Here is a 15,121-nt window from a genome sequence, read left to right on the forward strand (position 1 = left end):
TCACATTTTCTTCAGAGGTGTTATAAAGTTTTGGGGAAACACGAGAATGACATAACATATTAACTTCATGGCCTCCATCATTCCTGAAAATGTCAACACCCACAACAACTTCTGTCTTTTGCATCTGTGTTTGCAATGAATGCACTTCTGTGAGACGTCTCGGCCGCTGTAGCTCTCCCCCCGATGTAACAATGCATCACACAGAACAAACACATATATATACCTCCATGCCCCTTAATTGTCCAAAATCTGTTGTATGAGACGAGGAAAAGGAAAATCATTTAGGGGACTGTCTGGTTGCCATGGGGATGCTTTCTGTTAAGATGTGGAGGGATTGAAGATAACAAGGACAAAGTTTGTGGCAACTCCACGGGGGGGGGGGGGGGGGGGGGGGGGGGGGGGTTAGGGGTGTTGAGAGGAAATAATCAAAAACTGCAAAGGTTCCCTCGCTGCATCGTCTCGTTATTTCCAGTCAGAGTAAACGTGGAGCCAGCGAACCGACCGTCGTCTGCCTTCAACTTTTTATCACCAATCAAGAATTAATGACCGGCCTAATTTTGAGGATGCAGATGAAGCGATTAAGAAATGTCACCTCACTCGCTGGCATGCCGCGCAACGTTCAGTAATTAAAGCTGCATTAATTTGGATTATCTGCAGACATGCTTGTTGTATTACTCCAACACAAACCCAGGCTGTGGAATGTTTTCTTTTTTTTTTTTTTACGTGTGGCTGATTGCACAGACAGCAGAAGTATTATCTAATCACAGACACGCTTTTTACAGATGCACAGTCGGCATTATGCGATCTCACAGGGTCAGGGTGGAGATAAACTCAGACACACACACACAGGTAAAAAGGTGGAAAACACAATAAGCTGAATACGTCTATTCAGGGCAGAAACGAAATCTGTCCCTGAGGTAAACAAAAAGAGGCATTAAGAGAAGATTACACTGAAAATCTACTCAACTGTTGACAGTGTATACAGCTGAAGAAATCTAAGACACGATCACAACACCTTTTTCAAATAATCTGACATGATTCAAAAATAACATCTCCTCTTCAACACGTTTTCTTTTTAACATTTTTGTTTTTTTCTTTTTTCACGCCTTCGTGTCTCCGCTAAACGAATCTGCCAGATTCCAGTCGGGAGGGAAAGAAAAACATATAAGAGGCGTGAGGAGACTGACTTGATAGGATTAAATGTTTTATGGGGGATTATTTATCTCATGTAGTCTCCGCTGAGATAAAGCTCACCTGCAGCAACACACCAGGTACATATTCACCATTATTACAATTCTCTCCAAGGAAAAACACGTTATTCTGTTGGATCACACACACACTCACAGACAAACGCACACAGACACACACACACAGACACACACATTAATTAAGCAATTAATGCCTTTCTTATTCAACTATTCGCCCACGTCCCTGACATAACCTCACAGATGTTATTAGGATTACCACAAGCTGATACCAGGGGGTCTTGATTTAATCATTTTATTATCATATACTTATTTATTTTCATTCATTCACTTGTTTGGTTGCACGAGTATGTGTGTGTGTGTGTGATCCAGCAGAACAATGTGTGAAATGCACAGTAACATACGAACACAACACTGGTATCATCTACAACACAAACACACTGTTAATAAATGCTGCGCACCAGTGGTTCTATAAATAATAAATGCAATGGCATTGATTCCCAGCCAATGTCTAACTCTCATAGCGCAGGTGAAGGTGTTCTGAGAATGCACATATTCCCCCTTTTTTCCTCCAGTTTAGAGAAGAGCCGGGGGGATTGGTGGTGGATTAGCGTTTGCTTACAGCAGGATAATAATGTGGGATAATAAAAGTATATATGGTAATATTCTCTTTTAATTATTTTTAGGTGGCAGATCATTGGTGTAGTGTTATAAATGTCAGCTTTAGTCACAACTGGGGGTTGCTGCCACTGGAATATATAAAGGAATATTAAATCTTTTTGTTTTTGACAGTACTAGTGTGCTTATTTGAATCCATCCCAGCTTGCTGTGGGTTCAGATCCGGTTGACGCTCTGTTTGTTCGCGTGGCTCTCCTGGCTCTGAGCGACACCAGGTTCAGTAGTCTCTCCAGCTCGTCCCCAGAACCTGCCAGACCGCCGGCGTCGAGCCCTGCACGATTCTCCTCCTGCGATTCTCTCCACTCCCCTGTCTGTAAATCCCACGCCCTCAGGGGGGGCAGAAGTTGAGCCGGGTGCAGATTGAGGCCCGGGGGGCTCGATGGGTATCCTTCATAGGCCCGTCTGGTCGGGGGTAGAGTGTCATAAAGGCTCTCTGATTCTTCCCTCTGCTCTGGGTCGTGGCTGCACTCTTGGTACTCTTCATAAACGGGCGAGGAGCCGCCTTCGCAGCTGTCGAGGCCGTGCAACTGCTGCAGGTCTCTGTGGTCCCGGTGCCCTCCCATGTCTCTGCTCCTGATGCCCGTGTTCGTTCCTTCCGCGTCCTGCCTCCTCTTTTCATCTCTCTCCAGGATGCGTTTCCTCTCCCACTCACCCGACTGATTCCTCTCCCACTGGAAGGTCCTCCTCCCGCTCTCCCGTCCCTGCTCTCGGCCCCTGTCACCGCTGAAGCCCACAACTCTGTAGTCCAGCTGGAGGGAGCGTGTGCTGCCCCCCCGTCTGATGTTCTGCTGGGTTTCACTGAGGTCACAGTGGGATCCCAGCTCTGGTGGACGCAGGCGTGATGGCGACAACCAGCTGGAACTCTGGCTGGAGGACTCCCAGAGATACCCTGGAAAAAAAAGAAAGACATAGAATAAACCTTTAGAACCAGTTTGGAGCCGTTTCAGAGACAGATAGTGTGTTTTTAATGGAAAAAGTTAAGAGGAGTAAGTAAGAGAGGAATCTGAGTTTACATCTCGTGTAAGGCGCCTGAGACTTTATTCCCTGGACAAATGAGTGCTGTCAAATCTGTGGATGTATGTACAGTAGTCCTCGCTTGAACGTGTTAGTTGTGTTACAGCCTCTCCGGACAGCACAGTGTGTGTGAGATTATCTACCGAATAGGATCGGCCGGCAAAACGTGCCACATCAATAAATCACTTCACTCCTGAGACAAGAGTATCATCGCTATCCTGTCTGCGGGAGGTGAGTGAGGTGACACCGGTAAATATGCATCAGTTACAGGAGGGCCTGATCTCCACGTTTACTCACATCACTGCTGGTCCCTGCTAAAGCAACAGTACCTGAAAGTCTGTAAGTGTAAAATACATAATAAACAAGCTTTATAGATAATAAATGTCATCATTCACAAATCCAGTTTGTTTTCTGCACCCGAGGCTGATGTCGCCTGTTGTTCTCGTGATTGAACCCTGACAAATCAGCAAAGACTGAATACTGTCTATGTCATCATTTCCACATATCTCAATGCAAAACAATGCCCCATAATGCATCACACTACGTTTCTTTACCTGTGGGAGTTACTGATATTGGTGTCGTGGGTGTGTTAGTCATAGTTTTACACTTGTATCCTTCCCTTTAAGTTGGTTTATCCTATGAAAGTAAATATTTATTGGGAATTGGGAATAGATAGTTTACAGATTTACCTTGTGACAGCCTCCATCCCTCCCTCCCCTCTCTCTCTCTGAGACTCTGCGGTGCGTACTGTCCTTAAAGGGAAGGATAAGGGAAGTTTAAAGCGATGTCTGGTTGGTTCAGTCAATCCCAGCCACTAACACACCCAAGTACATCTCAATCTCTCCCTGTTTCCAGATGTGCATCCTGTCACCAAGATGCCAAATGCGCACAGTCACGTTCCGAGCACCAGGGCACGAGAAAATAGTTCCATATGTGTTTATTGACTCCACAGTGTGTCCTCAGAGCCGGTGCAGACAGAGTGTGTTAAACTAAAGCTCATTATAGATTATTATCATGTGATTAAGTGAAACGTTTCATCTCCAGAATTATTTATTTCGATCCCGAACGTTATTATCTCGTGGCCACGTCGTACATTTTTTCCCAAATGTCACCGGGCGGCTCCATAACTTACACATTCACACAGTCACAGATTTTTTACCAGCTGTTCTTCCTGCATTTAGCATCTGTAGCTGTGTTTCCTTTAGTCTGGATAAAGTGCTTGTTCTCCTCCTATTTTTCCGATATAACAATTTGATCCTGGTTTGTGCGTCTCTGCTGTCAGGTCACTTGTCCATGTTGGTGATCGGTCATACGCAGTAAACACCGCGCTCATATCTAGAGTAGGAAAGCCTGGGTCAACTTATCGAGTTGATAACCAGCATCGTGTGACCGTGAAGGATATGTTGACCCGCTTTGTTGTGCATGGCCCCTGGTGTTTCTGGAGCAGAGTTGATGTAGTTGGGTGTACATGCTTGTTACTTCGGGTCGCTTTTGTGTTGTGGGGAAATCCTCTTACGTGTGCAATTATGCGTAATTTCCTCATTTCTCATTTCCTTACCCCCCCCTTTTAACTAATCTACTACTTCCTACAAACTGCAGCAGGCCAGTTGCATAATTCATGGTTAGGATAATGAGCTGTGAGTGAAAATATATCATATTGATGAAGAGAGAGGAGCCAGAGGGGTCACCTTCTGTGTGGGATGGAGAGTACACTTCATTAGCAGTGCTAGCTCCTGGTATATACTGCATGACACATGTGTTGACAGGGGTATCTAATAGACTGGCAGCAAACCACAAAACATGTGGGAGTTCTCCCTGCATGCCAGGCCGCTGCCGAAATATCCATACCTCTGGTTGAAATATTTTAAAATGAATGGTTGAGGCTGGAATGGGAGGGAGGAGGAGCAGAGGGAGGTACAATGTAATATATTTTTTTCTTACGATTCAAAATGTATTCTTTGATGAACTCTACACAAATCTCATCTTCGCTCCGCAGGTGGCGACTCGCTGTCAGTGAAGTAGAAAACATAACAAATATCTCATGGGACAGGAAGCCTTTGATGATGAAATGCTCTTCTCATGAAAACAAGTGAATGCGGAGAAGCCGCGGTGAATCAGGACATGGAAGAGAACACACTCGATAATACGGCAGGGGGAGGCTGGCAGAGAGCCATTTAGCAGAGTCGCCACTACATGTAAACAGACAGATCCACACAAACAAAACTCCCGACTAGAGGCACTAAACTCACGTATGCATGCACACAAGCGCATAATGTAATCGCATGCAGGCAGCGATAATGACGACTGAAAAGGAATATGATTAACCTTATAAATTGGTATTTTGTATTCATCTCTTTTTTTCCTGTATCTGTAGTACTGTTTAGAACGGCCGCTCTCATCGTCCTTGTACAAAACGTTTGTACAAGTGCTGCACGAACATAAATACACTAAATCCAAGTGGTTATTTGAAACCAGACCAATGAATTAAAATTTCATTCATCATTTAATTCTGCCCCGTCTGAAATAAAGCTCCTCGTGCTTCAGTGGGCTGTCAGTGACTGTGGCACAAACACAGCTTTGCTCTGAGTCAGTAATGAAATGCTTGGTAGACCCAGTGAATTACACTGCAATTGACAACAAACAGACTCGCTAACTATGAGTCAATTAACATTGGTTTTAAGACCGTGGCGCAAACTGACAACATAAAAACATAGGGTTGGATTTCGTGGGATAGAATTAGATGGTGAATTAGTTTAAGCAAAGCCGTGCGTTCGTTCGTTAAGCCGGTAAATGATGCCCCATTTAGAAAGAAAGAGAGTGTTTGAAGCTTCCCTCTCTTATACTATTCTGTGCGGATGTCAAGCTCGGTTCAAAGTGGCCCTAAAATCCACCGAGACCCTCTGAAAGGACGGGGTGAAAGCTTCGCCGAGCTTCAAGTGAGGACCACTGCACCAAAGTTGGCCGAGCTATTGAAATGTCAGCATTATCAAATGATCCTCATTAACTATTTATCTGCAGTAGTTGCATTCTTACCTGTGGCGAGAGAATTGCGTTCATTTAAAAAAAAAAAAAAGACTTTCACCTGATGTTTTAATTTGATTATAAAGCGGTATTTCATGTTGATGTTTGAATTTGATTGTGTTTTATACTTTAGATCCTTTCACATCCTTTGTCAAACCTGTTTCAGTTTCAATAGTTGTAAGTAATTAAACACAACTGATTTAAACATATTCAAATGAGATCTTCATCAGCGTTATTGGCCAAAGAAGCAGAGACACTGCAGTTTTGCATGGAGGCCTAATTAGTCATTAACAGTTTTAATAATTAAACACAACCTGTCTGGAAACAAGATGAAGTGCTGACTTTATATCAGACACATGGACGGTTTCTAAAATGGACGACTGGTTAGGTCTCTGGTGGCTGGAAGCAGTGTACGTAATCAACCACACCTCCTCCTCCAGGTTAGCAGATAGGACATAGACCAAAAAGTGTATTGGACACTGACATATGTTTGAATTAGTTCTTTTGATGGTATAAACACAGGGTGAACAACTACTGACTCAGAATTGGTCGAGGACCTCGATACCTCAGTTTCACACAACCATCACTTCTCTGCTTCACACGTCAAAAGCACAAAATGGCAGCATCTGTATATTTTGGCTTTATTTTTGTACAGCGGGTAGAAGTGGAGATCCTTCATCCATCTGTATTTACAGTCCTGGAATCAGATACACTGAAATAACAAGTGTAGCTGATTCACTTTTGTTCAAAAGATTCACAAGCCGCTAGTTTTCAAAAACTGAAGAGATGTATTAATAATATGGATATAATATTTATGAACACTACATGAGAGATTCTGAGTATTAACTCTGACTTCTTCAGGAGTTGTGCGTGTTCAAAGACGACTGGACTTACTTTTGTTTCTTGAAGTCCAGTTGTCTATGTATATGTACAACTCCTGAAAATACCATGACCTGGCTGAGCGAGAATCCTCGCAGATATAAAACATTTCACAGTCTTTAAAACAACACAGACCACTCCTGATAAAAGAAGTGTTTTTTAACAAGGCTGAATACAGACTTTCATTAAATGACAGAGGAGCCTGGCTGATATTGGTTCTTTTTAAATCAGTGCTCATATTGATATTTTAAATCTGCCTAATTGTGTTTTGCTGCCAACAGACTTTCTGGACGAGGATCTAATGATATTTAGTTATTGTTGAGTTGTCGCCAAGATTTTGCAGGACTGCACTGGAATTAATGTTAATCAGCTACAGATCAGACATTCAATCATTTCTAACCGATGAAAAGTGACAACGATGAGACGCCTCGTACTTAAATGTTTTGTTCTGTGCCGGGTTCAAAATGGACCCACGTCCGTCAGGAAACATATCGTGAAAACGAGGCATATGCAGAAATTGTAATCTGTGCTGTATGGGGAGAGATAAAAAGTATTCAGAGCAACTAATGTAAAGAATACAAAAGGTTGGGTTTTTGTATTCACCGCTTTGAGATATAAGCCAAAGGGACGGTAAGTTAATAAGATGTTTTTCTGTTGCTTTGCATCTCACTCACCAGGGCTGTTCCGCTGCTGTTCTTTGTCCATGTTTGACACTACAAAGGGAGAGAGAGAGTGAAAGTCAGAGAGAGACTGAGACAAACAACACAGAAACCAAAGGGGAAAAATGAAACACAGAGAGATCCAGTGTCAGAAGCTGACAAACAGAAATATCGGAAATCTAAGCGGGATGATTTATTCTAAGTAAGAAAAGAGACTGAACGGCAAATGCTGAACATTATGTCTTAGTGCTTCACCCTGCGAACAAACTGTGGCTCCAGCAGACACAGAAACACACACACACAAACACACACACACACACACAGAAACACACACACACACAATAGGAGATAACAGAAGATGTTCTTTCATACCTTCACTTTCAATATCATCAACAGCGTCATTCACTAGACGTATGACTGTCACGATGGAAGCTGGACAGGGGAAAGAAAAGAGGAGAAACAGAGTCAGTGCAGAGAATGTGTGTGTACGTGTGTGTGCACACGTGTAGACAACACGTTTGTTTGCATGTGCGTGTCCCATAAGGGTTAGGGAGAGGGAAGAGGACTCTTCTCTCCGCAGTTGCACTAATTAGACAGGAAACAAAGACTCTACATGTGTTCCCCCGTCTCAGAGAAACACATGCGCACACACACGATTACTGGGGAAGATCAATGGTATTGAGTGATCTGGGAAAAAAGACACCCTATAGATTCCAAGAAAAGACTTGAAGAAAGTGATTTTTTCTTTCTCTGAATGTCTGTGCATTAACCTTTAATGGGTGAGATGCATGCAAGTCGGCCGTTCCCACATTAGGGAATTTTAACTATATCTGTGGTTCCCAGAGTTTTTGGCTTGTGACTCCCAAATACAGAGAAATGTCAACTTTCAGATTGATTTCTCCTTCTCGGATAGAAAAACATTTAGAGACGCAACGTGGTGAAACTATAAATGAATACTGAACAAAAACAAAGATTATGGTTAACGCGTCAGTGTGTAACCTAACAGCTCCCTCTGCATTCACGCTGGGTGATTATTCTGTTGGCCTCCCTGTCCGAGCAATTAAGTTGTTATCGTGTAGAGGAAAAATAAATTGTTGGAAAACACAACTGAGAGGTGAATATTACCCATGATCCTTCATGAGCCAACAAATCATAGACTGTTCATAACACAGGCTGCTCAGACTTTTTAGTTCACGGTTCTTGGTTCATGTCCCATCCGATAACTTGGAGGAGGCAGGGTTTATGACCTATACTACAGCCAACTACTAGGGGTCTTTACTTATTGGGAAGTCATCCAGAAGAGAGTATTTGAACTCAAACTGAAACTGTGGAGATGTTTGTTTCCCCTGAAAATCTCAATAAATAAAACAAAAAAATCCATTAAACTATTTAGAATTATTCATTTTAAAAAGTTTTCTGACTCAACGTGGAGACAAACGACCTCTAGGTTTTTTTTTTAACTGATCTGAAGTTCAGTATCACTCTTCAACTTGAGAGAAGTCTATTGGTTCTTTTTATCTTCAAGAGTCTTACCGTTGTCATCGAATGACTCGGAGGTGTAGGAACTCAGGGAGTGTTCATCAGAGGTGGAGTCTGAGAGACAGGCCATGTCGTCCACCAGCTCCGACACGTCTAACAAACACAGGTTCACATTCATATCAGCAAATACATAAATTCATGAAGCCATGATTAGCTAGAAGTCTTATCTTAATACAATCCTCACATACCTTTACGTTGGAAAGACATAACTCAATGCTGTAATCATTCCTCCTGCTCCTCCTGGCTGAGAAGAGATTGTTTCCTGGCACGACTTTAAATTAACGAGGCTTCATCAGTGTGACTTTGACTAATCAAGAGGCTATTTATTCTACAGAGTTTGTGCTGTGGACTTTTGATTGAACTGAAGCCTCGTGTGAACCAAGAGGAGAAAACCTTTTGGTGCACTTCTTTGCTCTGAACGTGACAAAGGGATCTACTACAGAACCAGATTGAACAGGAGAAATTATTACATTTTCAGAGAAGTCTTTCGATGCCATCATGGAGATGAAATTGGTGACTTCTGAACAAAACATTACCGAGCTTTAAGTATGTCTATCATCCTTTCATTCACACTTTCAACCATCCACTTATTTTTTTTCTGGCTGGCTGTGCTGGGTAATGACAGACTCTAAAATGTCACCCACATATTACCAGGCAACGCACATAATCCGGCACAGTGGACCAGTGGTTAGAGCAGTGGCCACACAGCAGGACGGTTCCTACTTTCAATCCCGACTAAACGGGGGTCTTCCTGTGCGGAGTTTGCATTTGTTCCCCAGGTGTGTGTGTGGCTTCTCTCCAGGTACAGTTCATCTAAACTGTCAATCACACATACGTGACAGGAGGCAAATAGGGGCACGGTCATACGCAGGCGAAAGTGCAAACAAGGAGGCGAAACAGAATTCTGTAACCGAGCAAAACCGCAGTGTGTCTACGCGCTGAGCTCAACCTCAGTGACTTGTGACATTCTCCTGCATTTGTGTGTGTGTGTGACATTGTCTGAATGTGAGTGTGATACAGTGTTAGTCTCTATATGTTGGCCCGGTGATATGCTGGCGTCCTGTCCAATGTCCGCTGGATGAGCTCCAGCTCCCCCTGCAACCCTCCCAAGGACAAGCAGTATGGATAATGAATGGATGTTATCCAATTCTTTATTATATCCACATTTTCACATGTCCATTCGCTTTCTTTGTGGCTGGCTGTGCTGGGTAATGACAGAGCTTAAACTGATCATCCTTATATTCCAGGGTTATAAACATAACCCGGCACGGTGGTGCAGAGTTTAGCACTGTGGCGTCGCTATGAGAAAGGTTCTCCTGTATCCTCCCTCAGTCCAAAGACATGCAAGTTGTCATTCAACGTGAAAATGACCCACAGGTGTAGATGTGAGCTGTTGTGTGTCAGCAGGGGTCGACTCCAGCCTCACCTCGACCCTTAAAGGATAAATGGTGTAGATTAAGGATGGATGGACACACATAACCCTCCACACCTGGAGGCTACTTAAGTTGCAGAATACTGCGGTATCTCCCAAAATGAAATTCAGTCTTTCCTCAGAGGCTTGCCTAACTGCTTTTGAAACAAATCCCAGCGCAGCCACTGCAGCTCTAGGTCCGCTCGTTCACACCCATCTGCAGCAGCTGGAGGAGTCGAAGGGGATGAGTTACAGAGCTACATCGAGTGTAGCTCAATGCAGCAGATGCGAAACACAACAGACAAAGGTGCAGCCAGTCACGTAACAGATCTTCAAAAGTCGCTCTGGTCTGGTCGTCCTGCTGACACTGCAGCAATCAAAGCTTAGCTTCTTCTCTCTCCAGCTGACATTTTCTCTGCACAAAGTCAGATTAAATTTCATTTGGAGAGAAGCTGCCAGCCTCTGGGCTGCCAGTTAACCTTAGCCTGCGCAAAACATTTCAAATAAATAGATGCTTAACAAATCGGAGTGATCCCTGTCACTATTTTCCCTTTTGTCGAGCTGCTATTTCAAGTGTTCAAATTACTCAAGAGTTGCCTCTGAGTGATTGTTTGTCAAGCAAGTGCCAGAGGGCCAGAGCGGGTACTTTTGTGTCACAATGACTCCAGATAGCAGCGTATTGCTGCGAAGACCGTCAACGAGACAGTTTGTTAACGCCAGAGACCGGAATGCCGTTCTGCCAGGGGCTCCAATCTAGCAGCAATAAAATGCCCGGTTTCATTTTATTGTTCAAATTGGTGAAGAGACACTCAGGTATGGGCTCAATAAACACTTCTATCAGGAATATAAAACTGCTGGGATATAAGAGCTGGCAGCTTTGTTGATGTGATTAAAAGAAACTTTGGGCAAAACTTAAGATGCTTTATGTTTGTGGGTGGAACAAATACAGAAGGAGCAGAGAGCGAAAAACAGTTTGCAGTTCACTGCCTCGTCAGATGAAACTAGTTCAACTTAAAGTATCTTTAATGTGTAAAGCTGACGGATTCTTTAGATTGGCATTAAATGCTCCGGATCAACACCACGTTTAAAGACACTGGATTTGGATTTTTATTTGGATCCGCACCATATTGCACGCCCACAGATTTTTTCATCAAGATCCATGAAATATTCCTGTTTCTTTCAAATACGCTGAATTGAACCCTTGATCAGATCTTGACAGATTGATTTTGACTCATGCAAGTCTTTCAAAGTCCTGCATAAATTCATTTTCTCTCTCGTTCACCACTGGAAACTTTTAAAACTTTTTCTTTTGATATTTTTGCAGCTCAACAGCATTTATTTTTTATCATTATTGGATAATGAACGTAGATGTAGAAGGTCAGTCAGGCATCATCCACGTTTTTCCCAATTGCACCAGAATGGAATGGGTTCTTTCTTAGCCCACATCCCGTCATTCCACTAACTTTGCTGAAATCAAACAAGCAAACAAACAAACCGACAGGAGAGAAAGAATAACCTCCGCGGCAGAGGAAAATCAAACCTTTGTTTTCTGCTGTTTCCAAAAATCCTGTGCAGCTTGATCCTGAGCTGCTTTGTTTTTCGCCTCTTTCAACAGCACCTGTATGTTTACCGCTAGTAAAAAGCTTTTCTTGTTTTGCTAAACAATCCATTGCCAGTGTAGCAAGGTTTGTTTTAAGATTGCAGCTTTCTTCTAATAACCGGAGTGTCTTTAGACTCTTTTGTGTGTCACATCTTTGAACATTTCAGTTTTAAAGTGATGATTTATATACCGGACATTCAGTGAGCAGTTGGGGTTTGAACCAAAACCACACTCTGTCCATGAGGGCCACGATGTCTGTACATCAACTCCAGCTTTCTCAGCCCGGGCTAGGTGGTCATGGTCCGCTGTGTGCAGAAACAAGTGAAAAGCTCCTGAGGGAGAGTGAGCAGGAAGGCGGCGCCGTCAATCAAACGAAATGAGAGAGGCAGAAAAACTGCTCTTATTCAGCATGCAGTCGACATGACAGAGTTTAAAAAAATGCAAAGATATTTTTTAAATCTTTCTTTATTCTCTATATATTTTCTTTCCTCACACATTCACTTGTTATTCTGCCAGCGTCTGTCCCGCCGTGTGCCAGCGTTGGCAGCTGTGCCCGAGGTGACGGACCCGACCCCTGCTCTAATCCTCCTACTAACGCTCTGCCAAGCCATATTCTCATCCTGGCACCAAACATTCTCACTTCTGTTGCGTTGAACGGAGCTTTAATACAACAGGATAAAATAAAGTGACAACTGCTTTGGCTTCTTTCACTTTGCTTATTATTTTTCAAATGTTTCCACTCAAGACAATTTACAATTTATTCATTGGAAATTGATCCTATAACCTCTAACAGCTCCAAAACATCTCGCACTTTGCATATCATATTTTCTCAGATCGGATTTGACCAGGGGGGCAGAACCAAGATTTATTGAATCACTTATATATCTATGACTGTGTGTGATTTGGTGCAGCCTGATTGAATCTTGGGCCGTGGCGGAAGTAGGTGCTCAACTGACAAAAAGCAGTTTTCAGACAAGAACTCCAGAAAATGTCTGGAAAATTTGAATCGGACATTTTACGAGCTTGTCGGTGGCGTATGAACAAACGCAGCAGGAGATCATCTGGGTCAGAAACGTTCACAACAGGGAAATATCTGCAACATTCGGACGAGGGGTTGGTGTCAGTGTTGGATCATGCAGAGGGCAGGAAGTGACACACAGATTCTGCGGAGAGCGTGTGTTTTTGTTTACAACACATAGACACTGGCGTCGACTCTTTTCGCCAAGAGCACTTGAATCTTGTTCCAAGTTGACGACCTCTTCTGCATCCTCTGGAAACATCGTCGACACGCCCACTCACTCGACATTTTCCTGCTGTATTCTCACATCGACTCGCTCGGACACTAGGGGGCTGACAGGGAAAGTTCTGGAGAGTGTCCAGAGCAGCCACCCTCTCTCTCAGTGCATGTCTGAAAGCAGCTTATGTCATTTAATCTTCATTTAAAACTAAAATTCCTCTGCAAATAATCTTCAAGATCAAAAACACTTATTTTACAACTTACTATTTTTTGAGAGCACAATCACCAAAACCTGAGCGATCATGTGGGACCTGATTTGTTCATAAAGTATTTAATTATTCACAACTCTTTATTTATTGATGGTGCAGCAGGTAGTGACAGAAATAGGCCCCCTTGTTAGTTAGTATCTCACGTATTGACTTCTGCCCATCCATTGCAATATTCATTATTAGTCTTGTTATTGGTTGCCGTGGTGCAAATAAACAACTAATCTGTTTCCAATTGAATAATTAAACCGGCGGTTAACACTGTAATCAGACATTAACATAATAATCAGGACATTAGCATGAGATTAATGGCATGATAATTAATGGATTGTAATGTAATAAACCTTAGGGATGCGTGCTTTTCTGTTTTTGTGCATACACTCAGCAGGACAGCAAAAATCCTATTTCCCATTCCCACAGGACGGAATCAATAATTAACAGGCAGGAAGTTCCCACCACGGGCTGAATTCTTCAAACAACAAGTTGGACAGAGAATCGAAACACGTGACGTCTGCCTCAACACTGAGATGCAACGTAGCTATTTCATTGACAGAGAACAACCCGTGAACTGTGCCGCTGGAAACATCCAGACTGACGTCGAATTATCAGACAACGCTCACCGCTGCACCGTCAGTTCAATGTCCTCTCATTTGTCTAAAGCTGCCACTGACGCAAACAGACTCTGTTTGAGTAGAGGTCTCGTCAGCTTCCTTCCTTTTCATGAAACCTTCATCTTTTTTTTTTTTTTCGTCTTTGAATGAACACAGGATAAGAACAGAGGACAGGAGTTCTGGCTGATAACCCTGAGCATTCACACTGAAGTGCACCAGACACGTAAGAGAGCTCTCGTGATACGGGAGGAGACGTCATCGGCAGTTTCAGCGGCGTAACAGAAAAGCAAGTCGTATTATAATGTATTTGCTCCCAGGAAGTAAATAGTAAAATGAAATGATAGCAAAATAAAAATACGACTTCTTTACCACTCTTACTTACTCTGGGCCATTTTCTTTGATGTGTGTGATCAAAAGGCAGAGATCAGTGTGAAATAAGCTCTCCTCGTTGAGATGATGGTTTGGGTGGAACACAATGAGTTCATGGCCTGTGTGTAATCTGTGCCTGTTTGATCAGAGGTTAGAAACTGTGTGTGTGTGTGTGTGTGTGTGTGTGTGTGTGTGTGTGTGTGTGTGTGTGTGTGTGTGTGTGTGTGTGTGTGTGTGTGTGTGTGTGTGGATGCAGTCTTACCCTGTGGACTGTTATCTCTCTGTGTTCTCTCCAGCTCAAAAGCCCTCTGCCCCCATTCCTCCTCTCTCTCATCTCTCACCCTCTCCGGCCCTTCGCCCCTCGTTTCGCCCTCGCCCTCCCAGGACACTTTGTGGGCCGGACTGAGCTCGGAGTGGCACGCCGATGCCAAGGGGAGATTGGGTGCCACGCTGCACACCGCGATGCCCCTCCTGTTGGCCACGCCTCGGATGCTGGACATGTCGGAGAGGAAGCTGCTCAACTGCAGGGATGGAAGCCAAATATGCAAAACAGGAACACTTCAAGGATGTGAGGTGATATTCGGTATTTTTTCTAATTGTCAGCAAATTCAGTGAAAAGAGCAAAACACCAG

The 15,121-nt window shown here is 43.4% G+C and overlaps 1 protein-coding gene and 1 long non-coding RNA gene across 2 annotated transcripts in view; one reads left to right on the forward strand and one right to left on the reverse strand.

Moving 5' to 3' along the window:
* Nucleotides 1-14,901, forward strand: part of LOC138404912 (uncharacterized) — a 99,740-nt gene extending 84,839 nt beyond the window's left edge. The window contains exon 3 of the long non-coding RNA XR_011238653.1: nucleotides 14,786-14,901. This is a non-coding gene — a long non-coding RNA (uncharacterized lncRNA). The remainder of the gene's footprint in view (nucleotides 1-14,785) is intronic.
* Nucleotides 413-15,121, reverse strand: part of LOC109644496 (protocadherin Fat 3) — a 63,938-nt gene continuing 49,229 nt past the window's right edge. The window contains exons 48-52 of the mRNA XM_069510443.1: nucleotides 14,752-15,010; nucleotides 8,990-9,088; nucleotides 7,829-7,888; nucleotides 7,472-7,510; nucleotides 413-2,772 (exon numbers count right to left, since the gene is read on the reverse strand). Of these exons, the coding sequence (XP_069366544.1) occupies nucleotides 2,009-2,772; nucleotides 7,472-7,510; nucleotides 7,829-7,888; nucleotides 8,990-9,088; nucleotides 14,752-15,010 (1,221 nt within the window). The 3' untranslated portion in view covers nucleotides 413-2,008. The remainder of the gene's footprint in view (nucleotides 2,773-7,471; nucleotides 7,511-7,828; nucleotides 7,889-8,989; nucleotides 9,089-14,751; nucleotides 15,011-15,121) is intronic.

Source organism: Paralichthys olivaceus, chromosome 15, assembly GCF_024713975.1.
Source record: "Paralichthys olivaceus isolate ysfri-2021 chromosome 15, ASM2471397v2, whole genome shotgun sequence".
In the NCBI taxonomy this organism is placed as follows: domain Eukaryota; kingdom Metazoa; phylum Chordata; class Actinopteri; order Pleuronectiformes; family Paralichthyidae; genus Paralichthys; species Paralichthys olivaceus.